The sequence below is a fragment of the Drosophila persimilis genome, unplaced genomic scaffold (genome assembly GCF_003286085.1).
Source record: "Drosophila persimilis strain 14011-0111.01,24,50 unplaced genomic scaffold, DperRS2 tig00000124-arrow-pilon, whole genome shotgun sequence".
NCBI classification, from domain to species: domain Eukaryota; kingdom Metazoa; phylum Arthropoda; class Insecta; order Diptera; family Drosophilidae; genus Drosophila; species Drosophila persimilis.
The window spans coordinates 5787343-5810810 of record NW_020825294.1 but is presented as its reverse complement, the minus strand read 5'-3'; the positions used below and the strand labels follow the sequence as shown (position 1 = coordinate 5810810).

At 47.2% G+C, this 23468-nt stretch overlaps 8 protein-coding genes and 1 non-coding gene across 14 annotated transcripts in view; 4 read left to right on the top strand and 5 right to left on the bottom strand.

Annotated features, from left to right (window-relative positions):
* Positions 1 to 67: 67 nt before the first annotated feature.
* LOC6593401 (exonuclease mut-7 homolog) lies at positions 68 to 2407 on the bottom strand. Of its 3 annotated transcripts, none has more exons than XR_003408568.1 (4): positions 1585 to 2407; positions 537 to 1522; positions 207 to 460; positions 68 to 144 (listed from the first exon to the last, which is right to left on the bottom strand). XR_003408568.1 is itself a non-coding variant. In XM_002018576.2 (3 exons), exons 1-3 carry the CDS (start codon positions 2340 to 2342, stop codon positions 327 to 329), a joined length of 1878 nt encoding a protein of 625 aa, XP_002018612.1. In that variant the 5' UTR covers positions 2343 to 2407; the 3' UTR covers positions 68 to 326. The 3 variants fall into 3 exon arrangements, 1 of the variants encoding a protein (XP_002018612.1); XR_003408567.1 differs by having other exon boundaries at positions 68 to 139; XM_002018576.2 differs by having other exon boundaries at positions 68 to 460.
* A 465-nt stretch (positions 2408 to 2872) lies between these two features.
* Positions 2873 to 5299, top strand: LOC6593402 (nucleolar complex protein 2 homolog). The gene is made up of 2 exons (XM_002018577.2): positions 2873 to 3917; positions 3989 to 5299. The coding sequence occupies exons 1-2, from the start codon at positions 2877 to 2879 to the stop codon at positions 5255 to 5257; spliced, it is 2310 nt and encodes a 769-aa protein (XP_002018613.1). The 5' UTR covers positions 2873 to 2876; the 3' UTR covers positions 5258 to 5299.
* Positions 5242 to 5802, bottom strand: LOC6593667 (NADH dehydrogenase [ubiquinone] 1 alpha subcomplex assembly factor 2). The gene has a single exon (XM_002018578.2). It carries the CDS (start codon positions 5779 to 5781, stop codon positions 5326 to 5328), a length of 456 nt encoding a protein of 151 aa, XP_002018614.1. The 5' UTR covers positions 5782 to 5802; the 3' UTR covers positions 5242 to 5325.
* Positions 5803 to 5847: 45 nt separating this feature from the next.
* Positions 5848 to 7491, bottom strand: LOC6593668 (phospholipase D3). Its single transcript, XM_026987703.1, has 2 exons — positions 6265 to 7491; positions 5848 to 6210 (listed from the first exon to the last, which is right to left on the bottom strand). Exons 1-2 carry the CDS (start codon positions 7489 to 7491, stop codon positions 5941 to 5943), a joined length of 1497 nt encoding a protein of 498 aa, XP_026843504.1. The 3' UTR covers positions 5848 to 5940.
* Positions 7492 to 7956: 465 nt separating this feature from the next.
* On the top strand, positions 7957 to 12596 carry LOC6593669 (probable aconitate hydratase, mitochondrial). The gene is made up of 4 exons (XM_002018580.2): positions 7957 to 8082; positions 9866 to 11503; positions 11570 to 12073; positions 12138 to 12596. The coding sequence occupies exons 1-4, from the start codon at positions 8050 to 8052 to the stop codon at positions 12327 to 12329; spliced, it is 2367 nt and encodes a 788-aa protein (XP_002018616.1). The 5' UTR covers positions 7957 to 8049; the 3' UTR covers positions 12330 to 12596.
* A 562-nt stretch (positions 12597 to 13158) lies between these two features.
* On the top strand, positions 13159 to 14294 carry LOC6593670. Of its 2 annotated transcripts, XM_026987624.1 has the most exons (3): positions 13159 to 13631; positions 13689 to 13923; positions 13993 to 14294. In XM_026987624.1, the coding sequence occupies exons 1-2, from the start codon at positions 13197 to 13199 to the stop codon at positions 13872 to 13874; spliced, it is 621 nt and encodes a 206-aa protein (XP_026843425.1). In that variant the 5' UTR covers positions 13159 to 13196; the 3' UTR covers positions 13875 to 13923; positions 13993 to 14294. The 2 variants fall into 2 exon arrangements, with proteins under 2 accessions (XP_026843425.1, XP_002018617.1); XM_002018581.2 differs by having other exon boundaries at positions 13689 to 14294.
* Positions 14295 to 14648: 354 nt separating this feature from the next.
* Positions 14649 to 18196, bottom strand: LOC6593671 (GMP synthase [glutamine-hydrolyzing]). The gene is made up of 10 exons (XM_026987492.1): positions 18120 to 18196; positions 17826 to 17933; positions 17457 to 17761; positions 16928 to 17228; positions 16762 to 16858; positions 16330 to 16699; positions 16078 to 16270; positions 15617 to 16018; positions 15337 to 15528; positions 14649 to 15260 (listed from the first exon to the last, which is right to left on the bottom strand). Exons 1-10 carry the CDS (start codon positions 18150 to 18152, stop codon positions 15159 to 15161), a joined length of 2103 nt encoding a protein of 700 aa, XP_026843293.1. The 5' UTR covers positions 18153 to 18196; the 3' UTR covers positions 14649 to 15158.
* Positions 17288 to 17424, bottom strand: LOC113565584. Its single transcript, XR_003408694.1, has one exon.
* A 1986-nt stretch (positions 18197 to 20182) lies between the features above and the next one.
* The window catches only part of LOC6593672 (protein MCM10 homolog), a 28756-nt gene continuing 25470 nt past the window's right edge, over positions 20183 to 23468 (top strand). For 2 of the 3 annotated variants that reach the window (XM_026987694.1, XM_026987693.1), the window contains exons 1-2: positions 20183 to 21392; positions 21459 to 22640. In XM_026987694.1, coding sequence (XP_026843495.1) covers positions 20237 to 21392; positions 21459 to 22630 — 2328 coding nt within the window. In that variant the 5' untranslated portion in view covers positions 20183 to 20236 and the 3' untranslated portion in view covers positions 22631 to 22640. Of the gene's footprint in view, positions 21393 to 21458; positions 23340 to 23468 lie in introns of those variants that run through there. The other variant, XM_002018583.2, reaches the window with a different exon arrangement.

Here is a 23468-nt window from a genome sequence, read left to right as displayed (position 1 = left end):
AAAGTAAAAAAGAATTCAAATTATTAGAAAAGGAATGAGAATTGAGATTACAAAGTATTTACAAAAACAGAAAAAATTAGATTAATAATATTCCGTCCTTCAGGGGTTGCTACTTTTGATTTTCCGATTTTCGTAAAGACTACACTTAATAAGGAGTTGCCATTAAACTTACTTTAAATACTCTTCAACTTTAACATTGAACTTACGATTAAGAGGGTAGGGGTAAGGGGAAACAAACATGCCTTTGTGTGTGTTTTTGGTGGCATTATATTGCTTCAAGGAGAATCACCAGACAAGGGCTGAGAGGTATCCGTATCCAAATCGCATCACTTGACATTGGCATTGCCGCCGCGTTTCAGGAAATTGTTGCTAGCAATACTCTTGTCTATCGCCGTACTGATGTTGGGCACGCGATTCAGCAATGTGTTGTATATAAGCATCAGACAACGCGCATCGATGGCTGCAGAGGGATTTGGTAATTATTATTTTCTGATTCAACAGAAGATTCAGTTCCCCCGACCTGGTAGACGACTTACCTGCATACAATATCTGCTCGCGACGCAGCGGACGATTGGCCCAATTCGAGCATTGATTTGACTTGTTCAACTTCTTGCCCAAGCACACCAGCGACAGATCCGATAGGGCATCCCCGGCACGATTCACATTACCAAATGGCAGCCTAATGGCATAGCGTTGCTTCTTCAACTCCAGCCAAAGGGTGCGCAGATCCAGATAATGATGTGACAACTGTAAGCGCAATTGCAGCGGGAGCGAGCGCTGCAACACCGTCAAGTCGCTGTACATGGAGAAGCCCACCTTCAGGATGTTCATGTTGTTGAATACATCCGCTCCGAGGGCACGCCAATGATCCGCTGTGATGCTCTGCCTGGCCAGGCAATCGATCAGGTAGACATTGCGCACGGTGGCAATCTGCAGCAGACAGAGCTGGCTCTCCCCGCACACATTCTGCACCCACTCCGAGTCCATGTAGATGATATGTTCGCGCTGCAGATGGCCAAGCATAAGGTCGAATTGTGTGGCCGTGTCCACGGTGATGAGGCAATCGTCTGCCAAATCCATGGTCAGGTACATATCACAGCCGGTGGCCGAAGATGTGGCCCCATTATCATCAGGGGCTTGGGGCGCTTCTTCTTCGTCGATGCCGCGTGAGATCCGCGATAGAATGTCGTGCGGACAATCCTTGGGATTTAGCTTAAACTCTTTGTACCAGTATACAGCTTCGTTGCGTGAATCTTGTGCCCCCGCCACATACTTGACAAAGTCCACCTGGAGAGCATAATCGGAGGCATGCACGCTAACCATCTCCCGAAAGCTGGCCTGATTTATACGCGACTTCTCGTACTCGCGGAACAGATAATGCAAGTAGCCGCAGGTTTTTGTGAACTTGTAGTTCGGCGTGACGCCTTCGTCGAAGCCGTACTTCTTGGCCAGACGCGCCACCATCTTCGACATGGGGCGATAGCTCAGGACATTATGCGAGATCTTAACGTTCTTGTAGCGGCTGTAAGATAAATGCGGATTACTTGAGTGTTTCAAGGGGCGGGATGGGACGGCATTACGCACTTCAGAATGGGCTCGCAGAGTTCAAAGACCGACTTATCTTTGTGCAGCAGCGAGTCAAGAAACTTAACAAGCGGCTGACGTTGTGCTATCGCTTGCTCCAGGTACTCTTCGACCAGCGGCAGCTTCTCCTGTGCAATCAGTGGAAACGCCAGCTCCAGCATATCAAATTCGTTTGCCACCTGCAAGCTGATGGCCCACTGAGCCACCTCCTTGTACAGGCCAGAGTCCAGCATCTCGCGCAGCTTTGGCAGCAGGAGATTGCGTATCTGATGCAGGCGGTACGTCTCGATTATGGCATTGTTGAGTGAGAGCAAACCCGAGGTCTTGACGAAATTAAACGCTATCATGCTGGTGTTCTGATCACAAACAAGCTGCGGATAATCCATGTGCAGCTTGCACACTGTGTCCAGCACAAAGTGTGACAGGCTTTTCGGCTTTATGTTGCTGCAGTCGGGACAATTGGCAAAGATCTTGAGGGCCAGCAGCAGCGGCTCTTTGTGGTCCTTCAGTTCATTGCCGAGGTCCCGGCCCAGGTGGGGCGACTTGTTCTTGCTGTACATGTTCCATTTTTCGCGAAACACCGTAAAGAACTCCTGTGCTTCAGCGTCCAGGGTGGCATCAAAGTTTGTTCCATTAATTCCAGCACCTGTTGTGATGTTCTCCAAGCGCTTTATTTTCAAATTTATCATGTAGTCTTCCAGTGTATCCTCGTCGTCCTCGAAGCCGGCGGGAATAGCATTGTACATTTTCTTAGCCATCTTTGCGGTGGGCCAGTAAGTTTGGCCCAAGTTGCAAATTGCAATTTCGCGAAATTTTTGCCTGCCACTCGCCGAGTTGCAGAGCAAAAAGAAAAAAAAGCGCTGCCAACTCTGTCGAAATTACCCCAACAGTAAATAGATATGGCAATTTAGCTTATTTTTTAAATTAATTCATTTAACTTTATTTTTAGTTTTCAGCGGAAGGAACAAATGCTCTTGACTTATACAGTGCCGCTCAACTGAATAGTTTCAACAATTTTCAAAAGTCAAACCGCTATATCTTTTTAACCAACTTACCGATTTAGATTTTTTTACATAGATTGATTCATTGCTAATATAGCAAGAAAGTTTTTGGTTTCTAGGACACGTTTGCAATGGTTGAACAATATTTATTATAGCTAGAAAAAGCATAGCTTAAAATAGATACGCCATTTGGCTTTACTTTTTACAAAACGATGGCAGCACTCTTTTGTGGCAGGTGGCAGCTCCGAATAGGCGGCACACGTGCATTTTGTTTTAGTTGTGCTCTCAAAAATGAAGGTGGCAGCGAAGAAAGTGAAATCCTTTGGCAAACCCAAGGCTGGCATCAGTAAAAAACAGCCCAAACAAGAGACCAACAAAAAGACAGTTGCGAAAAAAGCAGAAAAGCTCAAAGATGAAAAGGTTATTGCAAAGAAATCCAAGCAGAAACCATTGGTGGCTTCAAAAAATGTAAAGCCCGCAAAGAAGGGGTCGAAGAAATCACACAAAGAGGATCTGGAGGGTCTTAAGCAGATAGATCCCGAGTTCTACGAGTTTCTCAAGACGAATGACAAGAAGCTGCTGGATTTCAATTTGCTGGATAGCGACGAGGAAGACGAGGACGAAGATGAGAAGGAAGCGGTGGCGCAAAAGGACGCCGACAGTGACAGTGGGGACGACGAGGAGAACGAGGAAAAGTACCACAAGCCCAGTGACGATCTGGCTGTGGCGAGTGATGAGAGCGACTTTGAGGAGGAGGGCGAGGATGAAGCTGCTGCTGTCGGAGGGACTCAAAAGGTCACCCTGAACCTGTTGCGTCAGTGGGAACAGCAGCTGGGTCAGACCAACGTATCCATTGACATTGTGCGCAAAGTGATCCAGGCCTTCAACTCGGCCCTGGCCAGCATCTCCGCTGATGGGGCAGACGGCGGCGAGAACCAGCCGAATGCTGCCGCCTTTAAAGTCGTCGGAGCAGCCTCCTTCAATGGCGTCATCCAGCTGTGCGTGCTCCACTTGCAGCCGGCCATTATCCGAGTGCTGGGCGTGAGGCCCAACAGCAGCCTGCCGCTGCACAAGCACAAAAAGTGGGTCAAGGTGCGCGGCTGCCTGCGCTACTACCTCACCGATCTGATACGCCTCGTGGAGCAGGTATCGAGCGCAAATATACTGGGCGTGCTGCTCAAGCATCTGCATCAGATGGCTGGCATGGTCGCCCCCTTCACGGCCCTGGGCAAGACCATACTGAAGCGTTTGATTGTGCTCTGGGCCACGGGCGATGAAACTGTTCGCGTGCTGGCCTTTCTCTGCATCCTGAAGATTACCCGGAACCAACAAGTACGTACAGAAACCCCTTCTCACCGGACTGAATTGGAAAATAATACTCTCTATCTCTCTCTGTCTTCCAGGGGACAATGCTGAACCATGTCCTGAAGGCCATGTACTTGGCCTACGTGCGCAACTCCAAGTTTGTCTCCCCCAACACATTGCCGGGCATCAACTTTATGCGCCGCTCCCTGGTAGAGATGTTCGCCTTGGACTTGAACGTGAGCTATCAGCATGCGTTCCTCTACATCCGCCAGCTGGCCATTCACCTGCGCAATGCGGTGATTTTGAAAAAGAAGGACAGCTTCCAGGCCGTGTACAACTGGCAGTTCATTAATTCCCTACGTTTGTGGGCGGATTTGCTAGGCGCCAGCACCAACAAGCCGCAGCTGCAGCCTCTGGTCTATCCATTGGTCACCATTGCCACGGGAGTGATCCGCTTGATACCGACGGCTCAGTACTTCCCATTGCGCTTCCACTGCCTGCAGACACTGATTTCTGTGGCCAAGGAGACGCAGACTTATGTACCGGTGCTGCCGTTGATTGTGGAGGTGCTGCGCAGCAACACCTTCAATCGCAAACACTCGACGGTGTCCATGAAGCCGTTGCAGTTCACCTGCGTCCTCAGGCTGAACAAGGGCCAGCTGGCGGAGAATGGCTTCCGCGATGAGGTCATCGAGCAGGTGTGTGCCTTGCTGTTGGAATATCTCGCTCACGAGTCGGCCTCGCTGGCCTTTAGCGACTTGGTTGTGCCGGCCGTGATGGCCATCAAGGCTTATCTCAAGGAGTGTCGCAATTCCAATTACACGCGAAAGCTCAAACAGTTGCTCGACAAGATCCAGGAGAGTAGCAAGTTCGTTGAGCAACAGCGCAGCAAGAGCACCGTCACCTTTGACCTGAAGGATGCCCAGGCTGTGGCCGCCTGGGAGCAGCAGCTGCGGCTGAAGCGCACACCCTTGGATATCTATTATGCCAGCTGGCTGAAGACACACGAGACAAAGAAACGACGCCAGGCGGCTCAAACGGACGAGATCAACTCAGACTACGCTGTGCCGAAGCTGAAGCGGCCAGCGGCCAAGACGGGAGTGCCCGTGCGCAACGAAAACGGCGAGCTGGAGCTGTTCCCCTCCGACTCTGAGGATGATGAGGGTGGTCCGCACATCCCAATGGATGACGACGATGATGACGAGTCGGAAGTTGAGCAGCCCAAGCAGAAAAAGATCAAGGTGGCGAAGTCCCAAAAGTCAAAGGCTGTTATTCCAGAGCCAACGGAGGAGGCAGCTGTCGATGATTATGACGAGGCCGGGGCGGCTGTTGACATAGTTAAGGACTTGGATTTGAATGATTGGTAGAGCATTAAACTATATAATTAATATATTTACACATTAAATTCATTTAAAATATGTATCCCTTCCCTAAGCTACTTCTTCTCTGGTGGATCCCGTCCCGGTATGAATTCGTAGTCTTTGTACTTGGGAAACGTGCCAATGGTTTGGCCCTCCACCTGCTTCGGCATTGCTTTCTCATCCTTGGCCTTTGCATAGGTGGCATCCAGCTCGGCCGCGTTTCGCTTTTTCATGTCCATAATTTGTAGATTTTTCACCAGCTCCTCACGCGTCGGGGGTTCTTCACGACGTCCCCGCAACCAGGCCTCCCATTCGGCGGTTAATTCTTGATCGAACGCATCCTTGTCTGCCGGCTCAAACCAACGCGAGGATTTGCGCTTTCCAATCGCGGGGTTTGCCGGAATCTCAAAGTATTTGTTGCCGAAATAATCCTCTCCAATGTAGTTGCCGCGGAATTGGCGCGGTCGCAACGAATTCCAAAAGTTTTTAAAAATAATACCAAATATATCACGCGTCGGCTTCTGGGCCATGCTGCTTTTTGATTTGTTTTGTTTTTATTCAAATTTGAAAGTAAAATTAAATTGAGATTTGGGTGAAGGAATTTTTAGGTTAGGTCCTACTTTTGTTATGACATTATCAGCTGTTGGACTGGGCAGTGCTGCAAACTGCCTGAGGTAAGGCGGACGTATTTAAATCCGAAAATTGTGCTTCAGTGGCAGCGAAAACGGACTAAACCAATCTCGATGGAAAACAGCTAATAAATCTGTGCGAAGACTTTTGTTATTGTATACCATGTCGTGGAGGACTAGTCCCACACCAGCCGAGTAAGTGAATTGCTCCCCCGACCAGCTGGAGGTTCCAATATAGACGACATCCTCCGTGACCATGTAGGAATTATGACTGACACGTCCGTGGGCGATCTTTTCGTGAGCCTCTGTGGTGGGAACCACAAAGCGGCGCTGCAAAATGAGAAAGATAAGTTCATGCTGATGTCAATTTTATGCCTCACCCACAATTTCTATGTCGACTTCTTCCCTCAGCTGGGAGAGGGCCTGCAGCGAGCGTAGAAAGTGATCTTCGCTTGGATCGGAATACTTCCACCAGGATATGAGCAGTTTGATGACCACTCCTCTTTCGACGGCAGCCTTGCGCAGAGCATTATCTATAAGCGGCCAATATTCTACCTGGCTTTCGTGCCTCAATAATGGATAATAGTCCACCAAAGCAATGCAGACGAGTTCCGTCGCCTTGTCGATGGCATTAAGGACGGCATCTAGTTCATGCGCACGCCCTGAGGCCGCCAGCGGAGGCGGTGAACTGGAGATGTAGGCGTGCATTGTGTAATTCATGTTCACATTTAGCAGCAATGGTCGCCGCTGATTGATGTGCGTGTGATAGATCCAGGGCCAGTAGCTGGGCATATCGTTGCTGCCCAAGTACCAATAGGCCTTGAAAATCTTCCCCAGATCACGGGTCAGATGGGGACAGTTTTGCCCCAAAACACCCATTTCCTTGCGCTGGCTCAGCGATCGCCAGTCCATGTTGGCGCTGCCTAGGTAGAAGTGCTGTCCATCCACAATCCAAAAATTTCCGCGCAGCCGCTCAACTGCCACCACATCGGCAGCCCCGTAGTTGGAGAAGATCCTGGCGTCCGCATGCCAGATACTCTCCTGGCTGCGGTTCAGGGCGATTCGTATGCGCAGTTTCGGCCTACCCGCATCGCCGTTGGAGAGCAGGCGCTGAAAGAGCTGATCCCCATGCTGAGTGCTGCTGCTGTCATTGACACCGACACCGCGTAGCGTCCAGTAGGGTGCGGCAATGTCCACAGAGGTCTTTGCCTTGCCCAGCAGCAGCTGCCAGGCCTCGAACGTACTGAGGGTCATCACCATCAACTGAGGGTGGTTGCCGCCGCTGTAGTTGAGGCCTGTGGGCAGGCTCTCCACCAGCTGGAGTTGGCATGGAAACGCGGCCGCAACTGGGCCAGGGGTGCTTGCGTCTGCCCCCTCGTTGCGGTGGAAGGTCTCCCAAGGCAACAGCAGGACTATCAGCACAAGAACGAACAGTATGAAAACTGGTATGATGTACCCGTGACCACAGCAGCACACTTCTCGCTCATCTCGCGCGACAATATTGCAGTTTGGCCGCCTGCAGCAGGATGAGGTTGATGGAATGTGATCTGCTTGTGTGGCCACTGGCTGGTAGTCCACGGGTATGTCCTGAACCCCACGACGCTCTGACATGGCGCTTGTCCCTGGCTGACTCTGACTGCGCTTCAACAAACATGTTTCCCAGTGTTTTACTTATTTATTATTCGCACAGTTGTTAGAAATGGGCCGCCCGCCTACGCAAACAAACGGGCCAGTAATGGGTAGCACCAGCGAGCGTACGATTAACCCATTGTCGACCAGTGGGTATTAAAATACACTCCAACAAAGAGATGAAGGTTGAAGAATTTTACCGAAGTTCAGGTGAAAAATATCGTGGTAATTTTTTTCGAAGTAACGAAAAGGATGAATCTACAAGAATAATTTGCAAGAAGTATTATTTTCCACGGTTTAACTAAAGTTTGTCACCTGTTTAAATAAATGTGGGTTAAGTGGGTGGAACTCTCGCACACTGGCGGGACCCCCACTGCATCCGCGGTTCGCAGTCTGTTTTCTGTTGTGTTAAAATCTTCCGGCTGAGAGGGCTGAAAATTTTGATACGCGGCTGGGCTTGAACTTGGAACTTTTTGTGCTGTAATCAAATCTCGACGTGTTCTCTACGTACTTGCATATTAGGCAAATAAACGCGAAATAATGGCTGCGAGACTAATGAGTGCCCAGGCACAGGTACGTTGATTGCCGCGCGTTTGTGTTCTGCCTGCCTATCGTGCGAATTTCCAATAGAAACCTAAACCTACGTACACCCCAATCAAATTTTATCAAGACTGGAGGAACAGTGCAATAACAAAAAAATACGTGAAAAATCATGCGTATTCATGTGCAGGATCTTAGGATGGGGAAAAGTGGCCAATATTTTTGCTCAGTTCTTTTCTAACCTAAAAACGAAATCAAAAGTTGTTACCTAACACCGAGGTACATTGTGATAGTGATTCCCATCCGTTCCCTCCTATCCCCTGCCGTTCCTACTCCATGGCTAAGCTACAAACGCATCTCTTGGTTGGAAAAGGCTGGTGCATCAGTGGGCGGTGCATTTCAATTAACACCATTTTGGATCTATTATAATTTGCATTTACATAATAGTTGCGCTGCCTGCCGTGGGTTATTTAACCAGGAGATTCGCTAGCATATATCTTGGGTCCGGTCGGTCCGTCTTATCTGTGACAGGTTTACTTACATTCAAGATAATGCCTACAACTAAATATAGCTTCAATTAAATGTTTCTTAGCAATTGTATCACGCGCTCGCCAATGGTTTTTTGCAAAGGCTTCACTGTACGGTGTTCTGTACTGTCTGTGGCTTGCCAACAAGTTAATGACCCTATTTGTCGACGTAATTGCATTGCAGTTTCGATTTTGTTTGGCTTTCTTTTGGTTTCTAGAATGTTGCAACAATGTACAAATTAATCGGGTGATATTTACTTTTATATGTAAATTGGATTACATATATTGAAATGATTTATCATTCGTTTATCTGATAAATATACATTTTTATCTAGTACATAACTACATATGTATATATTTCTTAAAAGCTTATCATTATTTGTATATAAATGTGTATGATTTAATAGATTCATTGTGCCAGTTCATTGATCTTAATAATTTTGCACAATATAAAATATAGTAGCAAAACCCGTGACTCTTATGCAAATGTGTATATGTGTGTATGCATGTAGATGAGTATGTATATCTGGAATATACAATCAGCTGTCCACATAACGAGCAGTTAATAGCATACACTTTTTAGATTTTCAAGATATACTTGCAGCTACATTGTGCATGTGAATTTTTCCAAAATATAATTAACAATTCCCCAAACATTACGCGACAGCGGAACGATCGCGGGATTATCGATACGATATAACGATAGAGTTGAGATATTTTAATTCTTGAGCCTCTTGTAAAGCTGGTTACATGAGAAAATACGTTTGCATTGGAAAGTGGCAATAGTTTGAGCTAATTTTGATGCTATAATATATTATATTTTAACCTGTTATTGACGCGGCATCTTTATGCTCAACTCGAGACGCACAAGCGAATGCTGAACAAGAGAATTCTCGAGAATTGTACAACAACAGTATACTTGTCGTCTGCATGAAGCCACAAATTGATGATCGACTATAGCTTCTACTGTATTTAGTAGATCAAACCCTTATCAAGCACCTATCTAATATAGGCTCTTAATTACGATTTAGACATTTCCTTGATAACGCGGCTTCAATCAAATTAATGTTGAGAGGGCCCGTGACATGTTAATCTAGTGTTTATTACGCTCTAAACGAATCCATCAAAAAAGAAACAAGCACAGTGTCCCCCCCAACCAAACGATTTGATAATAAACCAGTCGGTAGAGAAAGCAGACGGATGGAGGCTGCACTGTACTGTCCCGGTTGTTGACTTTAGTGAGAATATGTGCTAATTATACGATGTACGATCTTGATCTGGTTTTTCAGGTGTGCAGGCTGGGCAAAAATGTTGTCAGTGAAACAGCGATGGTGCGCCAGTTCCATGCCTCCTGCTACTCGGCCTCGAAGGTTGCCCTGTCCAAGTTCGACTCGGACGTCTTCCTGCCGTACGAGAAGCTGAACCAGCGACTGGATGTGGTTCGCAGTCGCCTCAATCGCCCGCTGACGCTGTCGGAGAAGGTGCTGTACTCGCATTTGGATGATCCCGCCAATCAGGATATTGAGCGCGGCACCTCGTATCTGCGCCTGCGTCCCGATCGCGTGGCCATGCAGGATGCCACTGCCCAGATGGCTCTGCTGCAGTTCATCTCGTCCGGCCTGAAGCGAGTGGCCGTGCCCTCGACGGTGCATTGCGATCACTTGATCGAAGCGCAGGTTGGTGGCGTTAAGGATTTGGCCCGCGCCAAGGATCTGAATCGCGAGGTCTACGATTTCCTGGCCAGCACCTGCGCCAAGTATGGGCTGGGCTTCTGGAAGCCAGGCAGCGGTATCATTCATCAGATCATTCTGGAGAACTACGCCTTCCCCGGCCTCCTCATGATCGGCACTGACTCCCACACCCCCAATGGCGGCGGTCTGGGTGGACTCTGCATTGGAGTGGGTGGCGCAGATGCCGTCGATGTGATGGCCGACATTCCCTGGGAGCTCAAGTGCCCCAAGGTGATTGGTGTCCATCTCACGGGCAAGATCAGTGGGTGGACGTCCCCCAAGGACGTGATCCTGAAGGTGGCCGACATTCTGACCGTTAAGGGCGGCACTGGTGCCATCATTGAGTACCACGGCAAGGGCGTTGACCACATCTCCTGCACGGGAATGGCCACCATCTGCAACATGGGTGCTGAGATCGGTGCCACCACTTCGCTGTTCCCGTTCAACAAGCGCATGGGCGATTACCTGAAGTCCACCGGACGTGCTGGCATTGCCGCCGAGGCCCAGAAGTTCCAGTCAAAGATTTTGACGGCTGACAAGAACTGCGAATACGATGAGCTGATTGAGATCAATCTGGATACCCTGGAGCCGCATGTGAATGGCCCGTTCACCCCCGATCTGGGCCATCCCATCAGCAAGCTTGGGGAGAACTCCAAGAAGAACGGCTACCCCATGGACATTCGTGTGGGTCTGATTGGCTCCTGCACGAACTCCTCATACGAGGATATGGGCCGTTGCGCCAGCATTGCCAAGGATGCCATGGCCCATGGCATCAAGTCGAAGATACCTTTCAATGTGACCCCCGGCTCGGAACAGATCCGTGCCACCATTGAGCGAGATGGAATCTCGGAGGTGTTCGACAAATTCGGCGGTACTGTGCTGGCCAACGCCTGCGGGCCCTGCATTGGCCAGTGGGATCGTCAGGATGTGAAGAAGGGCGAAAAGAACACCATTGTCACGTCGTATAACCGTAACTTTACCGGACGTAACGATGCCAATGCGGCCACCCATTGCTTTGTGACCAGTCCCGAGCTGGTCACCGCCCTGTCGATTGCCGGTCGTTTGGACTTTAATCCGTTGACGGATGAACTTACCGGCTCCGATGGCAAGAAGTTCAAGTTGAAGGCCCCGTTCGGTGATGAGTTGCCCGCCAAGGGTTTCGATCCCGGTCAGGATACCTACACCGCTCCCCCAAAAGTGAGTATCCATTGAGATTTCTGTGCCCGTTTGGTATTTCCTTTACATTTTCATGTTTTCTCACAGACTGGCGACTCTGTTTCGGTTGCTGTGGATCCCAAGTCGCAGCGCCTGCAACTTCTGGAGCCCTTCGACAAGTGGAACGGCCAGGATCTGACCGATCTTACCGTGCTGATCAAGGTCAAGGGAAAGTGCACCACTGATCACATCTCGGCGGCTGGTCCCTGGCTGAAGTATCGCGGCCATTTGGACAACATCTCCAACAACATGTTCATTGGAGCCACTAATGCAGAGAATAATGAGATGAACAACATCAAGAACCAGCGCAATGGCTCCTGGGGCGGTGTACCCGATGTGGCTCGCGACTACAAGGCCAACAATGTCAAGTGGGTGGCCGTCGGTGATGAGAACTACGGCGAGGGTTCGTCCCGCGAGCATGCCGCTCTGGAGCCACGTCATCTTGGTGGCCGTGCCATCATTGTCAAGTCCTTTGCCCGTATCCACGAGACCAACCTGAAGAAGCAGGGTCTCCTGCCACTGACCTTTGCCAATGCCGCTGATTACGATAAGGTATGAGGGGCTTATCCATTCGATTTGAAGTGCCAAAAATAATCAAGATCTGTTTTTTTAATAGATCCAACCCACAAGCAAGATTTCCCTGGTCAATTTGAACGACCTGGCGCCCGGCAAGCCCGTCGATTGCGAGATCAAGAACGGCGACAAGGTCGATAAGATCAAGCTAAATCACACATTGAACGACCTGCAGATTGGATGGTTCAAGGCTGGTAGCGCTCTCAACCGCATGAAGGAGCTGGCCGCCCAATAAATGGCGCACCTTGAACTTACTTAAGATCCCCCCGTATCCAAAACGATTCTGTTTACCCGATCCTATCAGATACCAGATAGGTGTAGACACATACTCAGACACACAACGCAAGCAATCAAGTTTATGGTATTGTTATTCAATTTTTTTTCAAATTGTTTATAGATTTTTGTGCTATTTTAAAAAGTGAATGAACATGTAACCGAGCGAGAATTAGAGAGAGTTTTATATACATACTTATAATTATACAAACATCTATTATTATTATTACTATTATTATTTTGTAATTCTTGCTTTGCAATGTTTCCTTCGATATCGATTTTGATTATGTTTTGCGAACTTGTCTGAGCAGATCTGCAGATTGCGACGACTATGAAGACGATGAAGTGCGAATAAAACTTAAAGTAAATATACGTATTGAACTGACTCTTTTATTTGAACCCGAAATCGGACAATAATCATCATAATCGCATCCCCTGTCCTTGACTAAACTTTATTCACACAGGATTAACTAATTGTATCAATTATACGATTTAAGAAGGTACCAGAGAGTTGATATTATTATAAACTATTGGAAAATAAAGCATAATAGCAAGAATGGTTCGAATTTCACGGCTAGTATTTTTTGGAAAAGTTTTTTAAACCTTTTGATTTTTCTTAAAAACTTTTAATTTTTGATTTGTATAATAAAGCGTTATTTAAGAGTCGTTGAAAGTACAAAAGGTTATAGACTTTAAACAACATTATCGAAAAAAAACTATATATGTCAAAATACAAATATGTTTTCTTTTATAGATGGATTAGATATAGATTTTATTTAGTTTTTTTTCGATTTATTTTTAGCAATAGTCAAAATTCCCAACCCGAAAAATGAGTTGTCATCGACATGTTGGTGCTCCCAAGAGAATCACATCCGCACCTATCGAACCAACCGCCTCACCTATAACTGTGAAGTCTCCAGAGCTCACGCGTAGAATGATGAAATATCTCAAGCTGATTGCTCTGTATAAAGACCACGAATGCCTGTGGCATCAATGCCATACGGATTTTTTCAATTTACCCTTGAGGGAGAAGGTCTGGCAGGAGATTGCCGGAAAGATGAAGAAAGGCTCAGATGCCGAGCAATGGAAGAACTTGATGTACAAGCTACGCTATAGTGTCGAACTGGAGCGTATACAACAGCAGGCGGCCAAGTTCCAACCGGATATAGATGTGGCACCGAAACTGCAATACGGGGATAAAATGCAGTTCTTAAATCACATGTTTGACAGAAAATGGTGTAAATCTCCCTTTTGCACAAAGACTGTAAGTTGGAACGAATTCTTTTTTACAATTGAATAAGTCAGAATATTCTTCCTATAGTCCACTCCACGTAGATCGGAATGCTTCATGCTGTTGTCTGACAGTACAGGTCTGACATCGTATGCCCGCAAGCTGAAGGCATTGGAAAACCTAAGGAACAAGTGCTCACCTTATGTACTCAGTCCCGAGGCCTTTCGCAAGGTGCAAACATTGCTACAAGAAAGAGAATTGCCAGCCTACACATAGGACCAGGGATACAAGAATAGAATGTCAACTTGACAAAAGCTTGAAAGAGGTTTCGGTTTCGGCAACAGGAACAAAAAAAGACTGCTTAAAGAATGGTGACTTTCCAACCTACCCATAGGACCAAGCCAGGGAACAGAAATCCCACAATAGTGGGATTAGTCTGCGGGCCTCTATTAGTACCTACGCCATTTACGATGATGATGATGAAGCTGAGATTTTCGACAACTTCAAAGAGCATTGCAGTACAACTTATAGAAATCTCTGCCGGTTTTGAAAATAGTTTTGGATGGGATCTTAATACATTATTATTTGGAAAATATAAATTTATTAAATAGAGTAACTAGTCTCCAGCCTCACCATAGGACCAAAGCAGGGAAAGGACTGTCAGCGGTGCCATGATTAAATATAAAACGCATGTAAATCGCTTTTTCGTTTTATTACATTTTTCTTGTATCATCGTAATCGGGGTTTTTTTATTGTTGTTTCTGGTGTTTTTGCCATTCTTTAAATATAGACGTTTTTATAACAATTCATAATTTTAGCTTACCATATAATATTTCTTGTTTCTATATTCTTACAATTTGTTTGTTTTATTTATATTTTTCGTTTTCTGTTTTGCAAACACATGCCTTTCTTTTGCCTCGGAACACACTGCTGTTACAACTTTCAGAACTGGGACCATTTTGTATTTATTTAATATCTGTACGAATATATATATCATATCTATATATATATCATATATATTTCTTTATGTATATAACTAAAAATGCGTAATTTAATTGTTTTGTTTTACGTGTTTTTTTTTTTTTTGTTAGAGGAGGGGAGAGGCATTTCCTTTTCATAAAAGGAAGAAAACATGCAAATGTACATAATTAGTATTTTTTAGGGGGGGGTGGGGCAAACAGTTTGCCTTTCCTTTTTGTTTTGCTTAATTCCGCATTAATTACAAACAATTATCGATATTAAGAACCTGATTTGTTGTTGTTTCAAAAGCGGGAACTATATAGTTGTATTTACGCTTCAGTTACTCTCCGCTCGTTTCACGTTTCTCTCTTAAAGGCAGCTCTCTATCGGGGGAGGATCAGTATCAGGATCGGTGTCGGGATCAGCTACCAAGCGTCGCTTTGCCTCAGGGGGCAAAACCGGATCGTTCGATCGATCATTTGCTTTTTTCCTACTCTGAAGCTCCCGCATAGTACGGCTGCAACTGCTGCTCCTCTCTGGTGCTGTTATTGTTTCCTCTATTTCTATGAAATGGCTGTTGAAAGATTTGGTTTGAGCGCATCATTCCCACTCAGTGGTACCCGGCGGCTTGGCGGTCAAGTCGTAGAGTACCCGCGAGATTCCATCCAGCTTGGTTATGTCGCGCACCATTTGATTAAGGACCTATTAAAGAACAAGTATACAAATCAATCCTGTATTGCAGATCAAGAGTTCGAGTATGTAAAGATCCCACACTTACTTGCAATGGCAGTTGCACTGATCCAGGCACAGCCGGCACTCCAGTCATAAAATCGTTCGTTATGAAGGGACGCAGAACCACCGATCTTCTGCAGGAGGGCGTCCTATTGATGGGATCGCGATCAAAGTGCACGGGTATCAGAACGACAGGCATCTGTGAGATTTTCCTGTACAAGCCCGCTTGCATGATAATCTAAAAATATAAAATTATATAATATAATATAATATAATATAATCTAAAATCATATAATCCGGATATTATGGATTGTGGATTCTCGTACCTCATTTGCAATGGCATCGGCTTGCCGGAGCTGCGACAACACCACCGTATTGAGGGTTGTGTGCGTTATGTCCGTGACCAGATACTGAACGGGCTCCCCAAAGATATAGCATACCCTATTGACATTATGCAAAATACGCGGTATGATCTTTGCTAGGAAGAGCAGGTCCATCCAGTTGGGCTCTTGACTCGTAGACAGCCCCACCACGTAGCTGTAGCTGCGTTTGTCGCCTTGCACACCCACAGACCGGATGGGCAGCAGGGTAGCCTGGATCGTTGAGTTGGCAGAGATGCGCAGTAGCTCTATTTGTTCGGCCTCACTGGTGGCGCCCGTCACTCGATTTATGAGCGCATGGTTCTTCTGCAGTTTGTTTTTATAGTCCACAATAACACGCACAATTACCTATAAAAAAAATGCATTAGCTATTGTGATCGAGTGTTGATTGAGCGGCTGGTACTTGCCTGAGTCTCTGAATAGTCCTTCTCCATGTAAGCCTCCTCGGCACACAGAACGCGGATGGCCAGACCGGGACCTGGGAAGGGTTGTCGCTCGACTAGCTCTGGTGGCAGACCCAGATCATTGCCCAGATCTCGTACCTCATCCTTGTGAAAGTCGCACAAAGGCTCTACGACGCGTCCCGCATTGCGGAGTTCTCTGCAAAAAGGGTTTCCGATTGTTACGTGATGTTAAAGGATCAGGTGTAGAGATCTAACCTAATCAGATCCGTGTCATTGTGATGCGTTTTGATTGTTTCTGCATTCGTGCTGACCATATTCGATGCAGACTCAATTAGATCCGGCCTGAGGGTGCCCTGGGCGAGCATAACTTCTTCGGGTTTGAGTTTCAGAAAGGCCACCACATCGTTGGTCACCTTTACGAATATATCACCAATTATCTTGCGCTTCTCCTCGGGGTTGTAGGTCTGGCAGAGCATGGGCGTCTCAACGACCGAATACTGGCCGGGTCGCTTCACTTGCGTGGTGCCCTTGAGGAACGTATAGCATTCCTTTCGCACTATCAAATCGATGCCAATTTCGCGCAACGAACGCTCCACCTTTTCACTTTCGTTCTTGCGCATGAAACCTGTGCATTGGATAAATATATATTCCATTGAGTTTATCTTTTAAACGAATGATTATGCCTACCATTATCTACATGCACGGCAATTATTTGATTAGGGTATAGGGCACGGCGCAACAAGGCTGCACATACACTCGAATCCACACCGCCACTGACCAAGAGCTGCAAATAGCAAGACATTTCAATTGGGGATTACGGTTTAAATGATTCTTTAAGGTATGGACAACCTACCAAGACTTTATTACTGCCCACTTTCTCTCGTATGTACCGTATGCACTCCTCCTTCCTGCTGCCCATTGTGAAGTTTGGCGTTAGTTCGCAGATTTCATAGAGGAAATTTGATAGCATCTGTTTGCCATTGATGGTTAGATCCACCTCTGGATGGAACTGGACTCCATAGATGCGCAACACCTCGCTGTAGATGGCCGTGACGATGCGGTTCGTTGACCAACCCCCCACCTTTAGCTTCTCGCCCACTCGCTCCACGCTGTCCCCGTGGGTGAGCAGTACGGACTGTGTGCGACTGAGGCGGCTGTAAGAAAACGGATATCCACATTAATAAAAGAAACAAAATCTACAGTAAATGGTAGTTATTGTTAGGCCACGTGTAGATCAGTTTATAGACTGCTCTAAACTGAACTGTTCTTGGCTTAAAAGATTATTCTGGCAGCATTGTATCAGCATTCAATTAAGCTTAATCGATTTGAACACTTTCTTTTTGCTGCCATCGGATTGGGAGTTTCTCTAGGCTTTCGCTCACCTGAACAGCGGGCACGAGGTCTCAATCTCAATGTTCTGTTGGCCATCTTCCCGGACGTCCGTCTTGAGAACGCTGCCGCCAAACTCTTTGTTGATTAGCTGCATGCCATAGCAAATTCCGAGCATGGGAATTTTCAGCTTAAACAGATCCGGATCGTACGTGGGCGCATCCTCGGCATACACGGAATTGGGACCGCCGGATATGATGATGCCCCGATAGCCATTATTCCGTATCGTTGCCGCTGGTGTATCTAGGGGCAGTATATCCGACTCCACGAGCAGTTCCCGCACCTTGCGATCGATAACCTGTAAAGCAACAAGAAATATTTTGAGTACGGAAGGTGGAACAAAGCAATGTCTTGACTCTTACCTTGCCGTACTGTGCTCCCGCATCTAGTATAACAATCTTATCGTGCCGCAGGCCGTTCTCCGCTGTGCCCAGAAATATGCCTGAATTCATTTCTTTATCGTTGCAGCACTGTAAAATGGAAAAGAGGATTGGAAGAAGTGTTCGATGTGATTATCAGATCTCGACTATCACTGGGTTAGCATTGCCCTGGGCACTTTATATGCACCAGATCTGAGGCTGTAATCGAAGCAGAGGCTACAAGGTTGCAAGCGGGCTGGGAGTTGGGGCTAGGGGCTAGAAGAGACGCTCACATACCGGTAATAGCTTGTGGAGCACTCGTAGAAACATTCAACATGCAGAAAGCCAGGGCAGACGCGACGCAGTGCATCCAACAGAGAGAAGGGAGAGACTCGACACAGACACGACACAATTCTACGATAGACAACAAACATTTCCATTCATTTTCTACCATCAGAGGCAGGGCCAGCCCGGTTTATGGAAAAGTGAAAAGTGCACAGAATTTATGAGTGGGGCATCGAGTGGACGGGTGCAGTGCAGTGCAGTGCGGAGTATGGTGTGTGGAGTGTCGAGTGGAAACTCCAAGGCAGAAAACAAACAAAGCAAGAGGCGTCGCTAGTCTACTAAATGATTTTCACTCCTCCAGCAGCTGGTGATGGGGCAGTGGCGGATATGGATGACACGGCAATCTGATTATATATATATATATCTTTTTGTTCCTATGTTTCAAATAAAAACTTATACACTGGCCCCCAGCAGCAGGAGGAGCAGGAAGCGAGGAGGGGGTGGCCCGCCTGCTGACCGCGACAGATGACATGCAGAACGCAAAAATGCCGAAAGAGCGTAATAGAGGAAGAGCAAGAGTGAGCGAGTGAGTGAGCACTAGAGAGAGAGAGGAAACTGGGTTGACAGGGGCGAGGTAGAACGAAAAACAGGGAGTGGGGCAATATGCCGATGAATGGCAAGAGCAAAAGAAAATATGCGCAGGGAAAATGTGTGTGCAAAAAAATGTGAAAAAGCGAAACTGCAATCATCGCCAATCGAAAATCTTTTGATTTTTTTTTTTTGTTATTATTCTCTGGCAACTCTGCGTCTTTAGCCCTGTCCCCATCCCCCCTACCAAACTATACTCCTTGGGGCCAAAGGTGGTGCAGCATTAGGTCACTTGGTTGCGGCTGCGGCTGCTGCTGCTACTGCTGTGATGTAAGCCGAGTGCTGCTGTTCTTCTCCAGAGACAGAGACAAAGCTCTCGCTGGAATACATTTGATAAGGCCAACATGCAAAAGGTTATCAAGAAGCAGCAGCAACAACAACAACCTCGTGGCTGAATTGTAACTTAATATAATGCACAGGCCCTCACTCACAGACACATGCTCACGCGCAAGCACACACAAGCACACGTGAGGTATGGAGACGACACACACGGCAGAGGTAGGCCCGCCACCGCCTGAAGCGGCGCTTATAACCACAAAATGGCCACGAGAAAGATGTTTGCAAATAAATCTGCTTGAAAATGGGCAATGTAATAGCATGGCCTGGCTTGGCGATGTGGTTAAAGCGGAGATTGCACATGCACTGGAGGAGAGAGGTGTGGTGTGGGCAATGGGCGTCGTGTAGGTGGTGGGACCAAAAGCAAATGCTGCGCCGCATGGTAATAATTGAAGGTGCGCTCGGTGGAGTGTGACAAAAGCGGTAGATGGGGACAGGGCTGGGATCCTTACCTGCTCAATGTCGTCGTCGCAGAGTCGTGGCCCAGGAAGTCACTAATGATCAGGTGGGGTGGGGGAAATTAGTGGAAAACTTTATTCCTAAACACTAGGTGAGAGATCCGTTGTTAGCGGTCCCCTGTTTTTTTTCATGCACTCTTTTTGTACTTTTTCTCTTTTCTGGACAGCGTTCGCGCCGCAAATGTACTTTAAACGATTCTCACAGGCTCGGGCCCTTTGACGGCAACGATTTCGGGCCGCTTTTGCTTGTGTTTTTTGCAATTTTCGCAATTTTTTTTCGTGATTTCACGCCGAAAGATGACTTATTTGACGAGCAGTATGACCGGATCTTGAGTGCAAAAATATACCTGGATTTTCGCAAATATTCACACCAAACGTACTGATTTGCCCTATTAAATTAAGTTACAGTAAAAATAACGTTAAATTTTGTGTGTGCTCCATATATGAAAACGAATTATTGTGTTTATTACGGAAAGGAATCAAATTTTGTTTAAAATCTAGTAGTAAAAAAACAACTGCATCTGCATCGTGACAGCTGTACTGACACAGTATTTTTTTTTGGTATTTCAGCGTGAGCGTGTTGCAGCCACACTTAGCCCGCCAAAAGTGTTTAGTTTGCGCTCGTTTTGGAATTTTTCAGAAAGTTTTTATAAATAACGTGATTGCATAGTAGGCAGACCAAATCAAATGAGTCCAGCAAATGTATCAAAGCCAGACCTTAGCATCGATGAGGAAGACGAGATATTGGCACTGGAAAAACTGCTGGGCGAGGCGGAAAACGATAATGCAGAGACAGCACCAACACCAGCAGCAAAATCGGTAGCTGCCGCACCACGGCTGCGGGAAGACAGCAGTTTCGCCAATGCGTTCAGCTTTGAGAAGACCGTGAAGCCCGCCGCAAAATCAACGGCAGATGACAAGGCCACGCCCAAAGAGCCGGAGCTCGATTCATCCGATGACGAGGAAGTGAAGAACTTCTTAGAAAGGAAGTACAACGAATATGGCACTGATATCAACAAGACGCTCAAACAGCAGCGGGAAAGCGCCCACGAGTCGAAGGTGGCGCGGGAGGTGGATCAAGACATCAAGACCACCAAGTTTATTAGCTCAACGCCGCAGCCGCTCAAGAATCCACACAATCCCATAAAGCGGCAGGGCCCGGCGAGCAGTACATTTCAAAGGCCAGTGTCAGCAGCCGCCTCCAATCCCTCCACTCCACAGCAACCAGTCTCGGCGGTCTATACGGATCCCGTGTTCGGATTGCGGATGATCAATCCGCTGATCTCCAGCACATTGCTGCAGGAGCGCATGGGGGGACGTAAGGCTGTGCCATTCTCGGGCGTGGCATATCACATAGAGCAGGGCGATCTGGCCAAGGATTGGGTCTTGGCTGGCGCCTTGGTCTCGAAGCAGCCTGTGAAGAACACGAAGAAAGGTGATCCATACTCCACTTGGAAGCTGTCGGACCTGCGCGGCGAGGTCAAGACGGTTTCCATATTTCTCTTCAAGGAGGCCCACAAGACGCTGTGGAAAACTGCCGAGGGCATGTGCCTGGCTGTGCTCAATCCAACCATATTTGAAAGGCGGGCAGGCAGTAGCGATGTGGCCTGCCTCTCCATCGACTCGTCGCACAAGGTTATGATCCTTGGTCAGTCCAAGGATCTGGGCACCTGTCGGGCAAACAAGAAGAACGGAGACAAGTGCACAGCCATTGTCAATCTGTCCGAATGCGATTATTGTGTGTTCCACGTGAAGGCTGAATATGGAAAGATGTCCAGGCGCTCGGAATTGCAATCGGCCACCGCGGGACGTGGTCTAAACGAGCTGCGCAACAAAGTGCTGGGTAAGTAGCAAGTGCAGCTGCCATTGTCAATACTTGGACTGTTCTAATCCATTCATGCCTTCCTAGGCAAAACGGAGGTCTTCTATGGAGGACAATCGTTCACGGCCGTTCCGGCCAAGAAAAGCTCAAAGCTTATCGCTAAGGAACGCGATCGTCTGAGCAAGCTGGCTGGCTATGATGTTTCGCCTTTTGCCCACACCGTTGACCATGTCGCGAAGCCTCGGACCGACACACCACAGAATGTGCCGTACGCAGAACGAGGTGGTCCCGTATCCAGGATGGCCGGGGGTGTTGAGGCTTCTTCAAAGCAAAGGCTTCAAGATCTCGAGCGAGTGCGTCTGTTGAAAGCTGAAAACGATCGATTCGAGAAGGAGTCCAAAGGCAATGTCCTCGGTGGAGTCGCCCCGGGCACACCCACAGCTAAAGCTACACCAACCCCCGGGACACCAACTACCCCCAGCAGCGTGCCGGACAAGTTCAAGAATCGCGGATTCTCCTTTGATGCCAACTTGACGCCCAAACTTTCTGGCAGCGAGAATTTCAGCCTTGAGGTCAACATCGGTGCTCGACAAGCGGCGAGCGCAAAGCTGAGAGCGGCTGCCCTGCTGAAAAAGAAGCCGCTGGAGAAAGTCAATCCAAACTCCACTCGCGGCTCAGAGACGGGCAAGCGGCGAGCCATCGATGACCTAAACGAAAAGTTTTCCACCAGCGCCAAGAGGCAAAAGATCGACGAGGACGAGCGCGAGCTGATGCGCAAGTCGCGTATCGAGCGGATAATGGCGGCCACGTCGTCGCATACGAATCTGGTGGAGATGCGTGAGCGCGAGGCCCAGGAGGAATACTTCAACAAGCTCGAACGCAAGGAGGCCATGGAAGAGAAAATGCTAGGTACCTTCAAAATGCCCTGCAAGGCGGTCATCTGCCAGCAGTGCAAGTACACCGCCTTCTCGGCGGCCGATCGCTGTAAGCAGGAGAGGCATCCCCTGAAGGTAGTCGATGCCGAGAAGCGATTCTTTCAATGTAAGGATTGCGGCAATCGCACCACCACCGTCTTTAAGTTGCCTAAGCAGAGCTGCAAAAGCTGCAAGGGTTCGCGCTGGGAGCGGGCGGCAATGATACGGGAGAAGAAGGTCTGCACTGGCCGGGAGTCCCTCTCGGTGCGTGGCGACGAGGAGACCTTCCTTGGCAGCGTAGCCAGCAGCGCCAGTCTCAATCTCCTGGTACCCGCGGAGGAGTGATAAATATTATGTGAGTTTTGCGCATACGATTTAGTTGTTTTATTTGGAAGTTTTACATAAATATTAGATTAGATTTTATGCAATACGTACAATTATTTACAGTCCCTTAAATGATTCGTAGATAAATAAGTACAAAGGTTTCAATAGCTAAATATTTAAATGCGAATGTGTGAGATTGTTTGGTGGTTTTGGTGCTGGAATATTTGGGCATTCTCTAGCAGTACCAAGCGTACCCTTAATTGGAATAAATTGTATGGTTCTATGATGGTTAATGACCTAAATGAATATAATAATTTTTTAAACATGTGTTATGACACGATTGCTAAGACCCCCCCATTCATAAGCTGAGCTTAAGCTTCAATAAGGGAACTCTTTGAATAACTTGACCATGAAAATGGATCAAATGTAAATTAATATTTTAAAGCAGCGATGGAGCACACTTTTTAAATCTGGGAGCAATCTAGCACAAACAGCAAAAATTCTCTTAAGCACACAGTTTGTACATATTTTGTTTTTGGATTCTCGGTCTCAGTTTCGTTAGCGCACATGCATGTATTTTGTTTTTGCATTCTCAAGCATTCCCTTGCATTCTTCCTTATTTGTTTGAGCTCTCGAAGAATAGACGTGACGTGACCACAGCTGCTTTAAGGACATTTTATATGAAGAAAATTCTTTCTCTTATGTTTGGAATACAAATTCCGTTTGAAGACACTTTTGTATCACTCCCAGAAGAGGTATAATCTTAAGCTCCTTAGCAGATATACAATGGACAATATACTATTATTAAGTTTGTACAAAATGGACTAAAATAGTATCTTAAAACTAATCAAACGCTTTT

Excerpts from the sequence above, each read along its gene's own strand:
- LOC6593401 (XM_002018576.2), bottom strand. The coding sequence starts at position 2,342 with ATGGCTAAGAAAATGTACAATGCTATTCCCGCCGGCTTCGAGGACGAC. Across the intron at positions 1,523-1,584 it reads CTCTGCGAGCCCATTCTGAA|CCGCTACAAGAACGTTAAGA; the intron begins GTGCGTAATGCC and ends TTTATCTTACAG. Across the intron at positions 461-536 it reads CGAGCAGATATTGTATGCAG|CCATCGATGCGCGTTGTCTG; the intron begins GTAAGTCGTCTA and ends ATCCCTCTGCAG.
- LOC6593668 (XM_026987703.1), bottom strand. The coding sequence starts at position 7,491 with ATGTCAGAGCGTCGTGGGGTTCAGGACATACCCGTGGACTACCAGCCA. Across the intron at positions 6,211-6,264 it reads AAGAAGTCGACATAGAAATT|CGCCGCTTTGTGGTTCCCAC; the intron begins GTGGGTGAGGCA and ends CTCATTTTGCAG.
- LOC6593402 (XM_002018577.2), top strand. The coding sequence starts at position 2,877 with ATGAAGGTGGCAGCGAAGAAAGTGAAATCCTTTGGCAAACCCAAGGCT. Across the intron at positions 3,918-3,988 it reads AGATTACCCGGAACCAACAA|GGGACAATGCTGAACCATGT; the intron begins GTACGTACAGAA and ends TCTGTCTTCCAG.
- LOC6593670 (XM_026987624.1), top strand. The coding sequence starts at position 13,197 with ATGAGTTGTCATCGACATGTTGGTGCTCCCAAGAGAATCACATCCGCA. Across the intron at positions 13,632-13,688 it reads CTCCCTTTTGCACAAAGACT|TCCACTCCACGTAGATCGGA; the intron begins GTAAGTTGGAAC and ends TTCTTCCTATAG.
- LOC6593669 (XM_002018580.2), top strand. The coding sequence starts at position 8,050 with ATGGCTGCGAGACTAATGAGTGCCCAGGCACAG. Across the intron at positions 8,083-9,865 it reads TAATGAGTGCCCAGGCACAG|GTGTGCAGGCTGGGCAAAAA; the intron begins GTACGTTGATTG and ends CTGGTTTTTCAG. Across the intron at positions 11,504-11,569 it reads CCTACACCGCTCCCCCAAAA|ACTGGCGACTCTGTTTCGGT; the intron begins GTGAGTATCCAT and ends GTTTTCTCACAG.
- LOC6593667 (XM_002018578.2), bottom strand. The coding sequence starts at position 5,781 with ATGGCCCAGAAGCCGACGCGTGATATATTTGGTATTATTTTTAAAAAC.
- LOC6593671 (XM_026987492.1), bottom strand. The coding sequence starts at position 18,152 with ATGTTTCTACGAGTGCTCCACAAGCTATTACCG. Across the intron at positions 16,271-16,329 it reads AATGACACGGATCTGATTAG|AGAACTCCGCAATGCGGGAC; the intron begins GTTAGATCTCTA and ends CCCTTTTTGCAG. Across the intron at positions 16,019-16,077 it reads AGGACTATTCAGAGACTCAG|GTAATTGTGCGTGTTATTGT; the intron begins GCAAGTACCAGC and ends TTTTTTTTATAG.